This window comes from Panulirus ornatus, chromosome 32 (assembly GCF_036320965.1).
Source record: "Panulirus ornatus isolate Po-2019 chromosome 32, ASM3632096v1, whole genome shotgun sequence".
Taxonomy (NCBI): Eukaryota; Metazoa; Arthropoda; class Malacostraca; order Decapoda; family Palinuridae; genus Panulirus; species Panulirus ornatus.
In genome coordinates this window covers 8,868,864-8,890,722 of record NC_092255.1, presented here as the reverse complement: position 1 = coordinate 8,890,722, position 21,859 = coordinate 8,868,864, and the positions used below count along the sequence as shown (strand labels likewise).

Here is a 21,859-nt window from a genome sequence, read left to right as displayed (position 1 = left end):
TCATCTTCCGCAAAGCTTTTACTACCTCTTCTCTGTTTACCAAATCATCCTCCCTAACCCTCTCACTTTGCACACCACCTTGACCAAAACACCCTATAGCTGCCACTCTATCATCAAACACATTCAACAAACCTTCAAAATACTCACTCCATCTCCTTCTCACATCACCACTACTTGTTATCACCTCTCAATTAGCCCCCTTCACTGATGTTCCCATTTATTCCCTTGTCTTACGCACTTATTTACCTCCTTCCAAAACATCTTTTCATTCTCCCTAAAATCTAATGATACTCTCTCACCCCAACTCTCGTTTGACCTCTTTTTCACCTCTTGCACCTTTCTCTTGACCTCCTGCCTCTTTCTTTTATACATCTCCCACTCATTTGCATTATTTCCCTGCAAAAATCGTCCATATGCCTCTCTCTTCTCTTTCACTAATAATCTTACTTGTTCATCCCACCACTCACTACCCTTTCTAATCTGCCCACCTCCCACGCTTCTCATGTCACAAGCATCTTTTGCACAAGCCATCACTGCTTCCCTAAATACATCCCATTCCTCCCCCACTCCCCTTATCTCCTTTGTTCTCACCTTTTTCCATTCTGTACTCAGTCTCTCCTGGTACTTCCTCACACAAGTCTCCTTCCCAAGCTCACTTACTCTCACCACTCTCTTCACCCCAACATTCTCTTTTCTTTTCTGAAAACCTCTACAAATCTTCACCTTCGCCTCCACAAGATGATGATCAGACATCCCTCCAGTTGCACCTCTCAGCACATTAACATCCAAAATGTCTTTTTCATGCGCCATCAATTAACACACAGTCCAATAACCTCTCACCATCTCTCCTACTTACTATGTATACTTAGTATATCTCTTTTTACAAAACCAGGTATTCCCAATCACCATTCCTCTTTCAGCACTAAAATCTACAACACTTCACCATTTCCTTTTCAAACTGAACCCCCCTATTACACCAATTATTCCCTCAACTGCCACATTATTCACCTTTGCATTAAAATCACCCACACTTACCCATCCTGTGTCAAATTAACACACTCACTCACTGCTCCCAAAACACTTGCCTCTCATGACTTTCTTCTCATCCCAGGTGCATAGCACAATAACACCCATCTCTCTCCATCCACTTTCAGTTTTCCCCCTATCAATCTGGATTTACTTTCTTACATTCTTCACATACTCCACCATTTCTCTTTCAAGACATTCCCAAGCCACTCTTCCCCTTTAAAAACCTTGACTTCATTTCACTCAGACCAAAATCCAGGTTCCTTTCCTCAAACATAAACCATCTCCCCTTTTTCTCATTTTGGGTTTACACCCACACACTTTAGACACCTCAATCTGACCTCGAGGGGATGAGGACCCCCCCCGTGACCCCTTCTTCTGTTTCCCCTTTTAGAAAGTTAAAATACAGGAGGGGGGGGTTTTCCCCCCCCGCTCCCCCCCCCTTTAGTCGCCTTCTATGACACGTGAGGATGCGGGGGAATATTCTTTCTCACCTACCCCAGGGATAATTATATTTATTTTATTCATTTATTTTGTTTTGTGGGTGTCTCCCGCATTAGCGGGGTACGAAAGGGAAACAGACGAAAAAAGGCCCAACCCACCCACATACACATTATATACATACCGTCCACACACGCAAAATACAACCTATCCACCAACAATACATATATATAACACACAGACATAACAATATACACATGTACAAAAATCATACTGTCTCCCTTTTATCATTCCCTACCACCTCACCACACATGAAATAAACCCCCCTCCCCCCCATGTGTGCGAGGTACACTGGGAAACAAAAAAGGCCCCTTTGTTCACTCTCAGTCTCTAGCTGCCATAATATGCACCAAAACCACAGCTCCCTTTCCACATCCAGGCTCCACAGACCTTTCCATGGTTTACCCCAGATGCTTCACATGCCCTGGTTCAATCCATTGACAGCTCGTCGACCCAGTATACCACACCGTTCCAATTCCCTCTATTCCTCGCACGCCTTTCACCCTCCTGCTGTTCAGGCCCCGATCACTCAAAATCTTTTCACTCCATCTTTCCACCTCCAATTGGGTCTCCCACTTTTTCCTCATTCCCTCCACCTCTTGGCACATTTTTATCCTCTTGGTCAATCTTTTCTCATTCATTCTCCTCCATGTGACCAAACCTTTTTCAAAACACCCTCTTCTGCTCTCTCAACCACACTTTTTATTACCACACACTCTCTTCCCCCATTATTACTTCTCGATCAAACCACCTCACACCACATATTGCCCCTCAAACATCTCATTTCCAGCACATCCACCCTCCTGCACACAACTCTATCCATAGCCCACGCCTCAAAACCATACAACATTGTTGGAACCACAATTCCTTTCCCAAACATACCCATTTTTTGCTTTCTGAGATAATGTTCTGACTTCCACGCAGAATTTTCCCAGAATTTTTGCCCCTCCCCCAACCCTATGATTCACTTCCGCTTCCATGGTTCCACCCGCTGCCAATCCACTGCCAGATATCTAAAAACTTCACTTCCTCCAGCTTTTCTCCATTCAAACTTACCTCCCAATTGACTTGATCCTCAACCTTACTGTACCTAATAACTTGCTCTTATTCACATTTACTCTCAAGTTTCTTCTTTCACACACTTTGGCAAACTCAGTCACCAGCTTTCTGCAATTTCTCACATGAATCAGCCACCAGCGCTGTATCATCAGCGAACAACTGACTCACTTCCCAAGCTCTCTCATCCACAACAGACTCCATACTCCCAATCTGATGCTCTGTACATGCCTTACCCCTCAGTCAATACCCCCCATAGATTTCCAGGAAAAACTCAACAAACTTATACCTCTGTAATTTGAGCACTCACCTTTGTTCCCCTTTGCCTTTGTACAATGGCACTATGCAAGCATTCCGCCAATCCTCAGGCACCTCACCATGAGTCATACATTAAATAACCTTACCAACCAGTTAACAATACAGTCACCCCCTTTTCTAATAAATTCCACTACAATACAATCCAAACCCGCTGCCTTGCCGGCTTTCATCTTCCGCAAAGCTTTTACTACCTCTTCTCTGTTTACCAAATCATCCTCCCTAACCCTCTCACTTTGCACACCACCTTGACCAAAACACCCTATAGCTGCCACTCTATCATCAAACACATTCAACAAACCTTCAAAATACTCACTCCATCTCCTTCTCACATCACCACTACTTGTTATCACCTCTCAATTAGCCCCCTTCACTGATGTTCCCATTTATTCCCTTGTCTTACGCACTTATTTACCTCCTTCCAAAACATCTTTTCATTCTCCCTAAAATCTAATGATACTCTCTCACCCCAACTCTCGTTTGACCTCTTTTTCACCTCTTGCACCTTTCTCTTGACCTCCTGCCTCTTTCTTTTATACATCTCCCACTCATTTGCATTATTTCCCTGCAAAAATCGTCCAAATGCCTCTCTCTTCTCTTTCACTAATAATCTTACTTGTTCATCCCACCACTCACTACCCTTTCTAATCTGCCCACCTCCCACGCTTCTCATGTCACAAGCATCTTTTGCACAAGCCATCACTGCTTCCCTAAATACATCCCATTCCTCCCCCACTCCCCTTATCTCCTTTGTTCTCACCTTTTTCCATTCTGTACTCAGTCTCTCCTGGTACTTCCTCACAGAAGTCTCCTTCCCAAGCTCACTTACTCTCACCACTCTCTTCACCCCAACATTCTCTTTTCTTTTCTGAAAACCTCTACAAATCTTCACCTTCGCCTCCACAAGATGATGATCAGACATCCCTCCAGTTGCACCTCTCAGCACATTAACATCCAAAAGTCTCTCTTTCACACACCTATCAATTAACACGTAATCCAATGATGCTCTCTGGCCATCTCTCCTACTTGTATACGTATACTTGTGTATATCTCTCTTTTTAAGCCAGGGATAAACATATATAAACATATGTAAATGCTACATACAAATCCATCTGTTTTTCTAAGTATTTCTCACATACAGTCTTCAAAGCAAACACCTGATCCACATATCCTCTACCACTTTAGAAACCACACTGTTCTTCCCCAGTCTGATGCTCTGTACATGCCTTTACCCTCTGAATCAATACCTTCCTATAAAATTTCTCAGAAATACTCGACAAACTTATGCCTGTGATATTTGAACAATCACCTTTTTCCCTTTGCCTTTGTACAATGGCACTATGCAAGCATTACACCAATCCTCAGACACTTCACCATGATCCATGAACAACACCGTGAACCATACATACATTGAATATCCTTACCAACCAATCAGCAACATAGTCACCCCCTTTTCTTATAAAGTCCACTGCAATGCCATCCAAACCCGCCGCCTTGCTGGCATTCATCTTCCGTGACGCTTTCACCACCTCTTCTCTGTTCACCAAACCATTCTCCCTGACCCTCTCACTTTCCACACCACCTCGACCAAAACACCCTATATTTGCCACTCTATCATCAAACACATTCAACAAACCTTCAAAATATTCACTCTATCACTACTATGGAAGGGTATTGATTGAGAGGGTGAACGCACATACAGAGCATCAGATTGGGGAAGAGCAGTGTGGTTTCAGAAGTGGTGGAGGATGTGTGGATCAGGTGTTTGCTTTGAAGAATGTATGTGAAAAATATTTAGAAAAGCAAATGGATTTGTATGTAGCATTTATGGATCTGGAGAAGGCATATGATAGAGTTGATAGAGATGCTCTGTGGAAGGTATTAAGAATATATGGTGTGGGAGGCAAGTTGTTAGAAGCAGTGAAAAGTTTTTATCGAGGATGTAAGGCATGTGTACGTGTAGGAAGAGAGGAAAGTGATTGGTTCTCAGTGAATGTAGGTTTGCGGCAGGAGTGTGTGATGTCTCCATGGTTGTTTAATTTGTTTATGGATGGGGTTGTTAGGGAGGTGAATGTAAGAGTTTTGGAAAGAGGGGCAAGTATGAAGTCTGTTGGGGATGAGAGAGCTTGGGAAGTGAGTCAGTTGTTGTTCGCTGATGATACAGCGCTGGTGGCTGATTCATGTGAGAAACTGCAGAAGCTGGTGACTGAGTTTGGTAAAGTGTGTGAAAGAAGAAAGTTAAGAGTAAATGTGAATAAGAGCAAGGTTATTAGGTACAGTAGGGTTGAGGGTCAATTCAATTGGGAGGTGAGTTTGAATGGAGAAAAACTGGAGGAAGTGAAGTGTTTTAGATATCTGGGAGTGGATCTGGCAGCGGATGGAACCATGGAAGCGGAAGTGGATCATAGGGTGGGGGAGGGGGCGAAAATTCTGGGAGCCTTGAAGAATGTGTGGAAGTCGAGAACATTATCTCGGAAAGCAAAAATGGGTATGTTTGAAGGAATAGTGGTTCCAACAATGTTGTATGGTTGCGAGGCGTGGACTATGGATAGAGTTGTGCGCAGGAGGATGGATGTGCTGGAAATGAGATGTTTGAGGACAATGTGTGGTGTGAGGTGGTTTGATCGAGTAAGTAACGTAAGGGTAAGAGAGATGTGTGGAAATAAAAAGAGCGTGGTTGAGAGAGCAGAAGAGGGTGTTTTGAAATGGTTTGGTCACATGGAGAGAATGAGTGAGGAAAGATTAACCAAGAGGATATATGTGTCGGAGGTGGAGGGAACGAGGAGAAGAGGGAGACCAAATTGGAGGTGGAAAGATGGAGTGAAAAAGATTTTGTGTGATCGGGGCCTGAACATGCAGGAGGGTGAAAGGAGGGCAAAGAATAGAGTGAGTTGGAGCGATGTGGTATACCGGGGTTGACGTGCTGTCAGTGGATTGAATCAAGGCATGTTGTGTATGGGGGTGGGTTGGGCCATTTCTTTCGTCTGTTTCCTTGCGCTACCTCGCAAACGCGGGAGACAGCGACAAAGCAAAAAAAAAAAAAAAAAAAAAATCACTACTAGATATTACCTTCCCACTTGTCCCTTTACTAATGTTCCTATTTGTTCTCTTGTCTTAGGACATTATTTACCTCTTTCCAAAACATCTTTATATTCTTCCTAAAATTCAATGATACTCTCTCACCCCAACTCTCACTTGCCCGCTTTGTCACCTCTTGCACCTTTCTCTTGACCTCCTGCTGCTTTCTTTTATACATCTCCCAGTCACTTGTGCCACTTCCCTGCAAAAATCATCCAAACACCTCTCTTTTCTCTTTCTTCTTCACCCCATCACTCATTACCCTTTCAAATCTGTCCACCTCCCACCTTTCTCATACCACATGCATCTTTGTGCAAGCCGTCACTGCTTCCCTAAATACATCCCATTCCTCACCCACACCCCTTAAGTCATTTGCTCTCACCTTTTGCCATTCTGCACTCAATCTCTTCTGGTACTTCCTCATACAAGTCTCCTTTCCAAGGTCACTTACTCTCACCACTCTCTTCTCCCCAACATTCTCTCTTCTTTTCTGAAAACTTCTACAAATATTCACCTTTGCCTCCACAACATAGTGATAATACATCCCTCCAGCTGCCCCTCTCAACACATTAACATCCAAAAGTCTCTCTTTTAAATGCCTATCAATTAACACGTAATCCAATAACGCCCTCTGGTGAGAGTAAGTGAGCTTGGAAAGAAGACTTGTGTGAGGAGATACCAAGAGAGATTGAGTGCAGAATGGCAAATGGTGAAAGCAAATGATGTCAGGGGAATGGGGGAGGAATGTGGCATGAGAAAGGTGGGAAGTGGACAGATTAGAAAGGGTAATTAGTGGTGGGATGAAGAAGTAAGATCATTAGTGAAATAGAAGAGAGAGGCATTTGCATAATTTTTCCAGAGAAGTAGTAAAAATGACTGGGATATGTATAAAAGAAAGCAGCAAGAGGTCTAGAGAAAGGTTCAAGAGGTAAAAAAGATGGCAAATGAGAGTTGGGGTATGAGAGTATCATTGAATTTTAGAGAGGATAAAAAGATGTTTTGAAAGGAGGTAAATAAAGCATGGAACACAAGAGAACAAATGTGAACATTGGTGAAGGGGGAAAATGGGGAGGAAATAACAAATTGAGATGAAATAAGAAGCAGTTCGAGTGAGTATTTTGAAGATTTGTAGAATGTTCGATGACACAGTGGCAGATATAGGGTGTTTTGGTTGGGATGGTGTGCCACGTGAGAGGATCAGGGAGAATGGTTTGGTAAACAGAAAAGAGGTAGTGAAAGCTTTATGGAAGATAAAAGCCGGCAAGGCAGTGGATTCAGATGGTATTGCAGTAAAATTTGTTAAAAAAAAGGAGTGACTGTGTTGTTGATTTGTTCATAAGGATATTCAATTACCGAGAGAGGATGAGAGAAGAGGAAGGAGTAGCACTACTCCTGAAACAGGAGTGGTGGGAGTATGTGATAGAGAGTAAGAAAGTAAACTCTAGGTTGATATGGGTAAAACCAAAAGTGGATGGAGAGAGATGGGTGATTATTGGTACATATGCACCTGGGCATAAGAATAAAGATCATGAGAGGCAAGTGTTTTGGAAGCAGCTGAGTGAGTGTGTTAGTAGTTTTGATGCACGAGACCAGGTTATAGTGATGGGTGATTTGAATGCAAAGGTTAGTAATGTGGCAATTGAGGGAAAAATTGGTGAACATGGTGTGTTCAGTGTTGTAAATGGAAATGGTGAAGAGCTTGTAGATTTATGTGCTGAAAAAGGACTGGTGATTGGGAATACCTGGTTTAAAAAGAGAGATATACATAAGTATACGTATGTAAGTAGGAGAGATGGCCAGAGAGCGTTATTGGATTACGTGTTAATTGACAGGCGTGCGAAAGAGACACTTTTGGATGTTAATGCGCTGAGAGGTGCAACTGGAGGGATGTCTGATCATTATCTTGTGAAGGCAATGGTAAAGATATGTAGAGGTTTTCAGAAAAGAAGAGAGAATGTTGGGGTGAAGAGAGTGGTGAGAGTAAGCAAGCTTGGGAAGGAGACTTGTGTGAGGAAGTACCAGGAGAGACTGAGTACAGAATGGAAAAGGTGAGAACAAAGAACGTAAGGGGAGTGGGGAGGAATGGGATATATTTAGGGAAGCAGTGATGGCTTGTGCAAAAGATGCTTGTGGCATGAGAAGCGTGGGAGGTGAGCAGATTAGAAAGGGTAGTGAGTGGTGGGATGAAGAAGTAAGATTATTAGTGAAAGAGAAGAGAGAGGCATTTGGAAGATTTTTGCAGGGAAATAATGCAAATGAGTGGGAGATGTATAAAAGAAAGAGGCAGGAGGTCAAGAGGAAGGTGCAAGAGGTGAAAAAGAGGGCAAATGAGAGTTGGGGTGAGAGAGTATCATTAAATTTTAGAGAGAATAAAAAGATGTTTAGGAAGGAGGTAAATAAAGTGCGTAAGGCAAGGGAACAAATGGGAACATCAGTGAAGGGGGGGTAATGGGGAGGTGATAACAAGTAGTGGTGATGTGAGAAGGAGATGGAGTGAGTATTTTGAAAGTTTGGTGAATTTGTTAGATGATAGAGTGGCAGATATAGGGTGTTTTGGTCGAAGTGGTGTGCAAAGTGAGAGGGTTAGGGAGAATGATTTGATAAACAGAGGGTAGTAAAAGCTTTGCGGAAGATGAAAGCTGGCAAGGCAGTGGGTTTGGATGGTATTGTAGTGGAATTTATTAAAAAAGGGGGTGACTATATTGTTGACTGGTTGGCAAGATTATCCAATGTATGTATGACTCATAGTGAGGTGCCTGAGGATTGGCAGAATGCTTGCATAGTGCCACTGTAAAAAGGCAAAGGGGATAAAGTGAGTGCTCAAATTACAAAAGTATACATTTGTTGAGTATTCATGGGAAATTATATGGGAGGGTATTGATTGAGAGGGTGAAGGCATGTACAGAGCATCAGATTGGGGAAGAGCAGTGTGGTTTCAGAAGTGGTAGAGGATGTGTGGATCAGGTGTTTGCTTTAAAAAATGTATGTGAGAAATATTTAGAAAAGCAAATGGATCTGTATGTAGCATTTATGGATCTGGAGAAGGCATATGATAAGATTTGATAGAGATGCTTTGTGGAAGGTATTAAGAATATATGGTGTGGGAGGCAAACCATTAGAAGCAGTGAAAACTTTTCATCAAGGATGTAAGGCATGTGTACGTGTAGGAAGAGAGGAAAGTGATTGGTTCTCAGTGAATGTTGGTTTGTGGCAGAGGTGCATGATGTCTACATGGTTGTTTAATTTGTTTATGGATGGGGTTGTTAGGGAGGTGAATGGAAGAGTTTTGGAAAGAGGAGCAAGTATGGAGTCTGTTGTTGATGAGAGAGCTTGGGAAGTTAGTCAGTTGTTGTTCGCTGATGATACAGCACTGATGGCTGATTCGGGTGAGAAACTGCAGAAGCTGGTGACTGAGTTTGGTAAAGTGTGAGAAAGAAGAAAGCTGAGAGTAAATGTGAATAAGAGTAAGGATATTAGGTACAGTAGGGTTGAGAGACAAGTCAACTGGGAGGTAAGTTTGAAAAGAGAAAAACTGGAGGAAGTGAAGTGTTTTAGATATCTGGGAGTGGATTTGGCAGCGGATGGAATCATGGAAGCGGAAGTGAGTCATTGGGTGGGGGAGGGGGCACAAGTTCTGGGAGTGTTGAAGAATGTGTGGAAGTCGAGAATGTTATCTTGGAAAGCAAAAATGGTTATGTTTGAAGGAATAGTGGTTCTAACAATGATATATGGTTGTGAGGCGTGGGCTGTAGATAGAGTTGTGTGGAGGAAGGTGGATGTGCTGGAAATGAGATGTTTAAGGACAATATGTGGTGTGAGGTGGTTTGATCGAGTAAGTAATGAAAGGGTAAGAGAGATGTGTGGTAATAAAATGAATGTGGTTGAGAGAGCAGAAGATGGTGTTTTGAAATGGTTTGGTCCCATGAAGAGAATGAGTGAGGAAAGATTGACAAAGAGGATATATGTGTCAGAGGTGGAGGTAACGAGAAGTGGGAGACCAAATTGGAGGTGGAAAGATGGATTGAAAAAGATTTTGAGTGATCAGGGCCTGAACATGCAGGAGGGTGAAAGGCATGCAAGGAATAATGTGAATTGGAACGATGTGGTATACCGGGGTCGACGTGCTGTCAATGGATTGAACCAGGGCATGTGAAGGGTCTGGGGTAAACCATGGAAAGATTTGTGGGGCCTGGATATGGAAAGGGAGCAGTGGTTTCGGTGCATTATACATGACAGCTAGAGACTGAGTGTGAATGAATGTGGCCTTTGTTGTCTTTTCCTAGGGCTACCTCACACACATGAGGGGGAGCGGGTTGTTAATTCATGTGTGGTGGGGTGGCGACGGGAATGAATAAGGGCAGACAATATGAATTATGTACATGTGTGTATATGTATATGTCTGTGTGTGTATATATATGTATACGTTGAGATGTATAGGTACGTATATGTGCGTGTGGACGTGTATGTATATACAGTGTATGTGGGTGGGTTGGCCCATTCCTTCATCTGTTTCCTTGCGCTACCTCGCTAAAGCAGGAGACAGCAACAAAGTAAATAATAATAATAATAATTTATGATTTTTTTTTAAATTTTTTTTTTTTAAATACAGAGCTGTACTCCCGGTTTTTGAGAGGTATGCGTAAGGAAACAGACAAAAGAAAGTGCCTCAGCATGCCCAAGATGGTGACTTTACAACGTGACACACGCAAATTATACATACGTGAGGAAGATTTGATGGTTATTTGAGACGCTTTTTAAAATTTTAAAATTAAATGGGTGATTAATCCACTGGATTTAGCAAGTAAACCCACAGTGAAATACCACATGAGTCTAATGTCACTCTATTCCTTGCCCTCCGTTTTATATTTTTGCATGGGGGGTTTTAGGGATCAACAAATTTTTTCAACTGCATCTTTCGATCCAAGGTTGGGTGAGCTCCTCTTGTTCCTGTTACACCCACCTGCCGACAGGTAAAATTTCGTTTGGTCAATTCTCTACATCATTCTGGTCAATGTGCCAAAGCATTAAAAATCAAATACATCTTCTGCTTTAATCAACCAAGGGCATGCTTTAGATAACCAGGAACTTCGGTTACCCTTAACGTTACTTACTCGAAACAAACCAAACGTGAAGCCAAAATTATCATCAAACATGGTTTATTTGAAGTAAGAGGTCCATTTTTGGAGGCAGGACTATCTCATTATGCGAGGAGGGGAAGTGTTGCAAATGAAATTTTGGGAACCCAAATATTGGGTTTCAAAAACCCCTTTTCGCTTCCGAGATAATTTCTACTTCCCACATTTTTCAAGGCTCCCAAAATTTTTTGCCCCCCCCCCCCCCTATGATCCACTTTCCCCTTCCAGGTTCCATCCGCTGACAATCCACTCCCGATATCTAAAACACTTCACTTCCCCATTTTTCTCCATTCAAACCACCTCCCAATTGACTTTACCCTCACCCCCACTGTACCTAATAACCTTGCTCTTATTCACATTTACTCTCAACTTTCTTCTTCCACACACTTTACCAAACTCAGTCACCAGCTTCTGCAGTTTCTCACATGAATCAGCCACCAGCGCTGTATCATCAGCGAACAACAACTGACTCACTTCCCAAGCTCTCTCATCCCCAACAGACTTCATACTTGCCCCTCTTTCCAGGACTCTTGCATTTACCTCCCTTACAACCCCATCCATAAACAAATTAAACAACCATGGAGACATCACACACCCCTGCCGCAAACCTACATTCACTGAGAACCAATCACTTTCCTCTCTTCCTACACGTACACATGCCTTACATCCTCGATAAAAACTTTTCACTGCTTCTAACAACTTGCCTCCCACACCATATATTCTTAATACCTTCCACAGAGCATCTCTATCAACTCTATCATATGCCTTCTCCAGATCCATAAATGCTACATACAAATCCATTTGCTTTTCTAAGTATTTCTCACATACATTCTTCAAAGCAAACACCTGATCCACACATCCTCTACCACTTCTGAAACCGCACTGCTCTTCCCCAATCTGATGCTCTGTACATGCCTTCACCCTCTCAATCAATACCCTCCCATATAATTTACCAGGAATACTCAACAAACTTATACCTCTGTAATTTGAGCACTCACTCTTATCCCCTTTGCCTTTGTACAATGGCACTATGCACGCATTCCGCCAATCCTCAGGCACCTCACCATGAGTCATACATACATTAAATAACCTTACCAACCAGTCAACAATACAGTCACCCCCTTTTTTAATAAATTCCACTGCAATACCATCCAAACCTGCTGCCTTGCCGGCTTTCATCTTCCGCAAAGCTTTTACTACCTCTTCTCTGTTTACCAAATCATTTTCCCTAACCCTCTCACTTTGCACACCACCTCGACCAAAACACCCTATATCTGCCACTCTGTCATCAGACACATTCAACAAACCTTCAAAATACTCATTCCATCTCCTTCTCACATCACATAATATGCATTTTGGTGAAGTGCCTGAGGAATGGTGGAATGCATGCATAGTCTCATTGTACAAAGGCAAAGGGGATAAAGGTGAGTTTTCAAATTACAGAGGCATAAGTTTATTCAGTATTCCTGGGAATTTATATGAGAGGGTATTGACTAAGAGGGTAAAGGAATGTACTGAGAATCAGATTGGTGAAGAGAAGTGGGGTTTCAGAAGTGGCAGAGGATGTGTGGATTGGGTGTTTGCTTTGAAAAATGTATGTGAGAAATACTTAGAAAAACAGATGGATTTGGATGTAGCATTTACAGATGAGGTGAAGATATATGATAGGGTTATTTGAGATGCTTTGTAAAAGGTTTTAATAGTATATGGTGTGTGAGGTAAGTTCTACAGAGTAGAGAAAAATTTTTATCAAAGATGAAAAGCATGTGTACAAGTAGGAAGAGAGGAAAGTGATTGGTTCGGAGTAAATGTCAGTCTGCGACAGGTGTGCATGATGTCTCCAAGGTTGTTATATTTGTTTATGGATGGGGTGGTTAGGGAGGTGAATGCAAGAGTTTTGTAGAGAGAGGCAAGTCTGCAGTCTGTTCTGGATGAGAGGGCTTGGGAAGTGAGTCAGTTGTTGTTCGCTGATGATACAGCACTAGTGGCTGATTCAGGTGAGAAATTGCAAAAGTTGATGACAGATTAATAAAGTGTGTGAAAGAAACTTGAGAGTAAATGTGGATAAGAGCAAGGTTATAAAAAGGTTCAGTAGGGTTGAAGTACATGTTAACTGGGAGGTAACTTTGAATGGAGAAAAAATGGAGGAAGCAAAGTGCTTTAGATAACCGGGAGGGAACTTGGCGGATGGAACCATGGAAGTGGAAGCGAGTCACAGGGTTGGAGATGGGGGGAAGGTTCTGGAAGCATTAAAGAATGTGTGGAAGGCGAGAAAGTTATCATGGAAAGCAAAAATGGTTATGTTTGAAGTAAGAGTGGTTCCAAAAATATTATATGGTTGTGAGGCAGGGACTATACATAAGATTATGCGGAGGAGGGTGAAAGTGTTGGAAATGAAATTTTTGATTACAGTACGTAGTGTGAGGTGGTTTGATTAAGTAATGAAAGGGGTAGAGAGGTGTATGGCAATAAAAAGAGTGTGGTTGAGAGAGCAGAAGGTGTGTTGAAATGGTATGGACACATGGAGAGAATGAGTGAGGAAAGATTGACAAAATGCATCATATATGTGGTGTGTAGTGGTTTGATCGAGTAAGTAACGAAAGGGTAAGAGAGAGGTGTGGTAATAAAAAGAGTGTGGTTGAGAGAGCAGAAGAGGGTGTACTGAAATGGTTCGGTCGCATGGAGAAAATGAGTGAGGAAAGATTGACAAAGAGGATATATGTGTCAGATGTGGAGGGAATGAGGAGAAGTGGGCAACTAAATTGGAGGTGGAAGGATGCACTGAAAAAGATTTTGAATGATCGGGACCTGAACATGCAGGAGGGTGAAAAGCATGCAAGGAATAGATTGAACTGGAACGATGTGGTATACTGGGGTTGACATGCTGTCAATGGATTGAACCAGGGCATGTGAAGCGTCTGGGGTAAACTATGGAAAGTTTTGTGGGGCCTGGATGTGGAAAGGGAGCTGTGGTTTCGGTGCATTATACATGACAGCTAGAGACTGAGTGTGAACAAATGCGGCCTTTGTTGTCTTTTCCTAGTGTTACCTCACACGTGTGTGGGGGAGGGGGTTGTCATTTCATGTGTGGCAGGGTGGCAACAGGAATGAATAAAGGCAGCAAGTATGAATTAGGTACATGTGTACATATGTATATGTCTGTGTATATATATGTATATGTTGAAATGTATATGTATGTATATGTGCGTGTGTGGACATGTATGTATATACATGTGTATGTGGGTGGGTTGGGCCATTCTTTCATCTGTTTTCTTGCACTACCTCACTAATGCGGGAGACAGCGGCCAAGTATAATGAAAATAAATAAAATATATTTATCTATTTATCTATCTATTAATTTATTTATTGTCCTTAGTTGCTGTCTCCTGCATTAGCGAGGTAGCACAAGGAAACAGACAAAAGAATGGCTCAACCCATCCATATACACACGTACATATATAAAAGCCCACACATGCACATATACATACCTATACATTTCAACGCACATATACATATACATACACAGATATATACATAAATTCACATGCACATATTCACACTTGCTGAATTCATCCATTCCCATTGCCACTCCACCACACATGAAATAGCACCCCCAATCCCCCGTGCCTGCCACATTTGTTCACACTCAGTCTCTACCTGTCATATGTATATTTCATTTATTCATAATTACCCCAAGACCAATTTTCATGAAAAAGTCATGGTGTTACCTAGGACCTTTCTAATGGTTCCTGCAGCCCAAGCATGCACTACTTCCAGCAACATGGAAATGTAGACTCCTTTGGAGTGAGAGGTTCTTTGAGCAGACTGAACTCCCAATAGTAAAGCCTTACCAAAGGTGAATTTTCACTCATTGGAAAACCTTAAGCATTCAGAGCCTGGTAACAGCAACATATCTTTTAAAATGCACAATGTATAAAAACAACACACTTACTTATGAGTCTGACTGAAGAGTGTGAGATTTGCTGTTCTCCATCCATCATCCTGTGTTAGTTCCATAGTGAATTGCATAGATGCTCCACCAATATCCAGGGCAGCAACTGTTGCTAAATCAGACTGCAAAAAGAAATTAATATCTTATACTTTTACTTTTGGGAAGTAAGTTTGAATGGAGAAAAACTGGAGGACGTAAAGTGTTTTAGATATCTGGAAGTGGATCTGGCAGGGGATGGAACCATGGAAGCGGAAGTGAATCACGGGGTGGGGAGGGGGCGAAAATTCTGGGAGCCTTGAAGAATGTTTGGAAGTCGAGAACATTATCTCAGAAAGCAAAAATGGGTATGTTTGAAGGAATAGTGGTTCCAACAATGTTGTATGGTTGCAAGGCATGGGCTATGGATAGAGTTGTGCGCAGGAGGGTGGATGTGCTGGAAATGAGATGTTTGAGGGCAATATGTGGTGAGAGGTGGTTTGATCGAGTAAGTAATGTAAGGGTAAGAGAGATATGTGGAAATAAAAAGAGTGTGGTTGAGAGAGCAGAAGAGGGTGTTTTGAAATGGTTTGGTCACATGGAGAGAATGAGTGAGGAAAGATTGACCAAGAGGATATAAGTGTCAGAGGTGGAGGGAGCGAGGAGAATTGGGAGACCAAATTGGAGGTGGAAAGATGGAGTGAAAAAGATTTTGAGTGATCGGGGCCTGTACATGCAGGAGGGTGAAATGCGTGCAAGGAACAGAGTGAATTGGAACGATGTGGTATACCGGGGTCGATGTGCTGTCAATGGATTGAACCAGGGCATGTGAAGCGTCTGGGGTAAACCATGGAAAGTTCTGTGGGGCCTGGATGTGGAAAGGGAGCTGTGGTTTCGGTGCATTATTACATGACAGCTAGAGACTGAGTGTGAACGAATGGGGCCTTTGGTGTCTTTTCCTAGCGCTACCTCGCACACATGAGGGGGGAGGGGGTTGTTATTCCATGAGTGGCGAGGTGGCGATGGGAACAAATAAAGGCAGACAGTATGAATTATGTACATGTGTATATAGGTATATGTCTGTGTGTGTTTATATATGTGTACATTGAGATGTATAGGTATGTATGTTTGCATGTGTGGACGTGTATGTATATACATGTGTATGAGGGCGGGTTGGGCCATTCTTCCATCTGTTTCCTTGCGCTACCTCACTAACGCGGGAGACAGCGACAAAGCAAAATAAATAAATAAATAAATACTTTTACTTTTACTTTTACTGTTACTGTAAACTTTATTCCTAATCACATGGGTTGGCTTATGCGTGTACAGCCTATAAGTTCATTCACACAAATCCTCAACTAATGTCTAACTTATCAAAGTGAAACATGAAATTCCATTCTAATATACATGCCTCAAATTTTTCAATTTGCACACTAGGTGATTACTTAAGCAAATCAAAAGACTCCATTCTCACATTTTCACATACAAAACAGCTCCATTCATCTACTATGTATCTCTCCTAATCTAATTAAACTGTATATATCTTTATGAGTGACTTAATACTTCTCATACATTTCACATGATCATAACATCTTATCATATTTTCATTCATTTGCCTTTCCAATATATCACAGTTTTTCACACTCCACATTTTCTCACAACATTCTTCATCGTACCTATCCTCCTTATTCACATTCTAACATGGAACAGTAACCTATCAAATTAATTTAAACACATACTTACAGTCAACTTAGCATTCCAAAATAACATAAGAGTTCATTACTTATCACTATGAATGTCAACAAACTTCTTTAGAAAGACTTTCAAGTTGGGAGTTATTACACAATGTCTATTCATACCATAGAGGATGGTTTACATTCAACCAAAAAACAAATTTAACATATCATAATGAGCAAATCAACTCTAATTTGGAACCCAGATGCATGAGGATGAGATATAATAATAAACAAGGGTCTCTAAATTTAAGCAAGTTACATTCTTAAAGATGGTCACATAAAAAAATGCATAAATCAAATAATGTAACTAATGGAGATTTGGAGGTTTTGTTATTGATCAGACAGTATGGAATATCATACCAATGAAAAACTACAATATACACATTCCAGGAAGCAAAACTTTATAATATACATATTGAACAATGAATGCTATTAATAAAAACAGAAAAAATAAGCATTGAATCCTGATGTATCTTATCTTTGTAGGAAATGTACACTCTCAAAGACATTCTTTTCTAAATAATCAAGTCTCATTAACATCAAAATCAGTTTAACAGAATAATTCTTTCCCTCTTAATACCACAGGGTAGTGATGTGACAAATCATGTCACTGGACATGTGATATCCACATACGCAGGTTTTGAGGTTTGTTCTGTAAATAAAACCTAATTCATGAGAATGTTATTTCAAATGGTAATCACTGAACTTTTTGGGAGAGATTGTATTTCAAGAGTCTTAGAAATTCATTTGGAAGAGCTGCAAGGCAGTATAAACAGTCACAATAAGTAATACATACTGTTTGGGAAACTGGGATGGAAGTGCTCTGGAAGCTGGTAGAGCCATAACTGATGATAGTCAAGGATGTCCTTCATATACAATGCTTTTAAGTAATGATCCCAGATGTGTGAATAACAGCTGGAATCCCCCAGGTGGGCATAGTCAGTGGTATGTGGAATGATAATCCCCTCCCATATATATGTTAGGTGAGCCTTGGATGGGGGTGGGAGGGAGACAACTTTTCTCAGATGGGTTTAGTTAACAGTCCAAGTTTGCATTGTGGAACAAAAAGTTGTTCTTGTTGTTGACAGGGGTCTGCTGTGTGGATATAAATGCTATCCACAAGGCTAATTACTCTCTCCCATATGGTGACTGATCAACAGTTGTAGTGGTCTTCACATCAAGATACTGAGCAGGAAGGAGCTCAACACTACCCCTGTTGTGTCCCAAGGTGAGATTGGAATTAGGGCTTTGTTCAATTCTAAAGTAAACTTTGGAATGTTTGTTGTGAAAGTAACAGCAGATCAATTTGCATATCTGATCCTTTACCCTCCAAAAAGAAAGTGTCACATCTACGACATTGTTATTAGGAATGTTAAAGTCCCTTCTATGGTCAATAAAGGCAGTCCATGGAGCTATAAGAAGTACTGCCTCCAGATCTGCAATGTACAGATGGGTATTTCTGCCACTAAAGCATCCATTGAGATCCAAGAGAGAGGAATAAGTCAGCTGTTGGAGTAGGATCTCTCCACCACCTTGCAAAAGCAAAAAGTAAGAGAAAATGACTGTTCTTCAAGCAGGGCTTGAGAACAGGAAAAATGGTGCTCCTTTTCCAGAGTTAAAGTAGAGGTACCTTCAGCAAGCACAGGTTGCAGAGTCTAAGGAAGTTTTCTGGAAACTTTGCTATTAGGTATAGTGTGGAGTTGGCAGAGCCCATGTTAACCAGAGAGATGCTTTACCCCTGAGAAAAACTTGAAGTTCCTTAACTGTTGATTGGTACTGAGTCATTATTCTCAGATGTTTTGGCTCTTCAATAAGGCTGGCATTGATCATTTTGGTTATTAGTTATTGTTTAGACTGTATCTGTGACTGAGAACCAATCCTGAATGATCAGCCATATTAAGTGAAGAATGGTGTACTTGGGTAGGGGTTGTTTTCTTTGTAATGCAGTTATGTATTCTCACATACGGGCAAGAGAAATTTTCCGATTAATGGTGTCAGTGAAATTATCCCACGAGTCCCAGCGGACACAAGATTGCATACCAATTTGGTCATCAACTTTAACATGATACACCCTAAAATTTTCATCCAAGGGATCTTCTCTATAAGTTTCTAAAGTATCAGTGGTGGGACGGTGGTGGTACATAATTCTGCCTTGAAGTATCCACCACCATGGTTAAGCTGTTCTGCTTTTGGGTACATGGTAAATGTAACACTTGTAGAGTGTTTTCGTAACTACAACCAATGTACAATGTCTCTGCATCTGAGCCAATGTCTGCGGTGATCTAATCTGCTAATACTAGATATGTATGTCGACATGTACTTCATCAGTATATTGTAAAAGAGCATTTGAGTCACGATGGCCAGTGTTCTGAGTGGAAGTACTAAGTTACAATGATCATACGCTCAGAGATAACGGGTGGCAATATCTAAGCAACAAAGTTGACATTAATGAAGTCACCTAAGCTACCATGGTGCAGTGTCTCAAATTGCCACTAAAATAGGCCACGTATGGTGAAGACATCAAGTGGATAAGACTCCATAAAAACGTGAAGTCAGTAACCGATGTCGTTGGGGCTAATAGGGGTGGCCAGTCTGGGATGCTCTTATCTACATGGTGCTAGGATGCTCTTATCTACTTGGTGCAAAAGTTGGTCAGTTATTAGGTGTCAGGATTTGACAAATATGTTGCTGATGCATAAATATAATATCTCCTCTCAGCTGAAGGGAGAAATGCTGCATGAGCGGTGTGTCATCTAACTGCTTTAACCAGATAATGGTGGATGGATGACTTGATGCATCTGACAAAACTAATCATTTCTGAAATATATAGACTCAGTACACTAACAGGATTTTGATTTCTCAAACAATGAAAAAGGAAACAAACATAAGAAGTACATACTTCCATCCATTTCTGCAAATACCATACGTCTAGCTTACTGCACCTTTCTGGTGAGAGAGACTGACAATGTTTCTGGTGTGTCAAAGGTGGATTAGCTTGAGCATTCTTGCCATTCAATATCTTGTCTCTGTTGCAATGAGTGGGACCTATGTGTTTAGTTGACCATTTTCACATCTATAATATCGGTAATAAGTTGATGATATACCTGCATTAGGAGCAAGTCTGTACATGACAGGCTTGAGTCCTCTGACATGCAGTATTACAGGAGGTCCTCACAGATCAATAGGGTTATGTTTCTGGATATCTTTCATCCTGGTAGAAAGTCACTGTATGTGTAATTGAAATATATGTGAGAAAGGGGATTACATTCCTGACAAAAAATTTATCATTGATCATATATTTATACTTGATCACTGTTTCCTGCGTCAGCAAGGTAGCACCAGGAAACAGATGAAGAATGGCCCATCCACTCATATACACACATGTATAAATAAATACCAATACATGCATATATACATTTCTTTCTTTCAAACTATTCGCCATTTCCCGCGTTAGCGAGGTAGCGTTAAGAACAGAGAACTGGGCCTTTGAGGGAACATATATACATATATGTATATTCCTATGAGTACACGGGGAAAATGAAACACAATAAGTTTCTAACTGCACTCTAGTATAATAATCACATCATCAGGGGAGATACAAGTAAGAAATACAACAGTCAGTTGATAAACAATGAAGAGATGTATCTAGGACACGATTTAGTAAACGAGTGATTGTCCAGGACAGACAACGAGCGTATCATAAACGTAGCATGTGGACAAGAAGGTGAACTACTTAAAAATTCTATCAACCATGAAGTTATCCAATTTGTACAGACCTTCACTAATTTTTTTTTTTTCTTTTTTCTTTTGCTTTGTTGCTGTCTCAAGCGCTTGCGAGGTAGCGCAAGGAAACAGACGAAACAAATGGCCCAACACACCACCATACACATGTATATACATACGTCCACACACGCAAATATACATACCTACACAGCTTTCCATGGTTTACCCCAGACGCTTCACATGCCTTGATTCAATCCACTGACAACACGTCAACCCCGGTATACCACATCGCTCCAATTCACTCTATTCCTTGCCCTCCTTTCACCCTCCTGCATGTTCAGGCCCCGATCACACAAAATCTTTTTCACTCCATCTTTCCACCTCCAATTTGGTCTCCCTCTTCTCCTCGTTCCCTCCACCTCTGACACATATATCCTCTTGGTCAATCTTTCCTCAATCATTCTCTCCATGTGCCCAAACCATTTCAAAACACCCTCTTCTGCTCTCTCAACCATGCTCTTTTCATTTCCACACATCTCTCTTACCCTTACGTTACTTACTCCATCAAACCACCTCACACCACACATTGTCCTCAAACATCTCATTTCCAGCAAATCCATCCTCCTGCGCACAACTCTATCCATAGTCCACGCCTCACAACCATACAACATTGTTGGAACCACTATTCCTTCAAACATACCCATTTTTGCTTTCCGAGATAATGTTCTCGACTTCCACACATTCTTCAAGGCTCCCAGAACTTTCGCCCCCTCCCCCACCCTATGATCCACTTCCGCTTCCATGGTTCCATCCGCTGCCAGATCCACTCCCAGATATCTAAAACACTTCACTTCCTCCAGTTTTTCTCCATTCAAACTCACCTCCCAATTGAATTGACCCTCAACCCTAATAACCTTGCTCTTATTCACATTTACTCTTAACTTTCTTCTTTCACACACTTTACCAAACTCAGTCACCAGCTTCTGCAGTTTCTCACATGAATCAGCCACCAGCGCTGTATCATGAGCGAACAACAACTGACTCACTTCCCAAGCTCTCTCATCCCCAACAGACTTCATACTTGCCCCTCTTTCCAAAACTCTTACATTCACCTCCCTAACAACCCCATCCATAAACAAATTAAACAACCATGGAGACATCACACACCCCTGCCGCAAACCTACATTCACTGAGAACCAATCACTTTCCTCTCTTCCTACACGTACACATGCCTTACATCCTCGATAAAAACTTTTCACTGCTTCTAACAACTTGCCTCCCACACCATATATTCTTAATACCTTCCACAGAGCATCTCTATCAACTCTATCATATGCCTTCTCCAGATCCATAAATGCTAC

At 41.5% G+C, this 21,859-nt stretch overlaps 1 protein-coding gene across 1 annotated transcript in view; it reads right to left on the bottom strand.

Moving 5' to 3' along the window:
• The window catches only part of LOC139759042 (ectonucleoside triphosphate diphosphohydrolase 3-like), a 245,723-nt gene extending 230,504 nt beyond the window's left edge, over nucleotides 1-15,219 (bottom strand). The window contains exon 1 of the mRNA XM_071680944.1: nucleotides 15,064-15,219. Coding sequence (XP_071537045.1) covers nucleotides 15,064-15,140 — 77 coding nt within the window. The 5' untranslated portion in view covers nucleotides 15,141-15,219. The remainder of the gene's footprint in view (nucleotides 1-15,063) is intronic.
• Nucleotides 15,220-21,859: the final 6,640 nt, after the last annotated feature.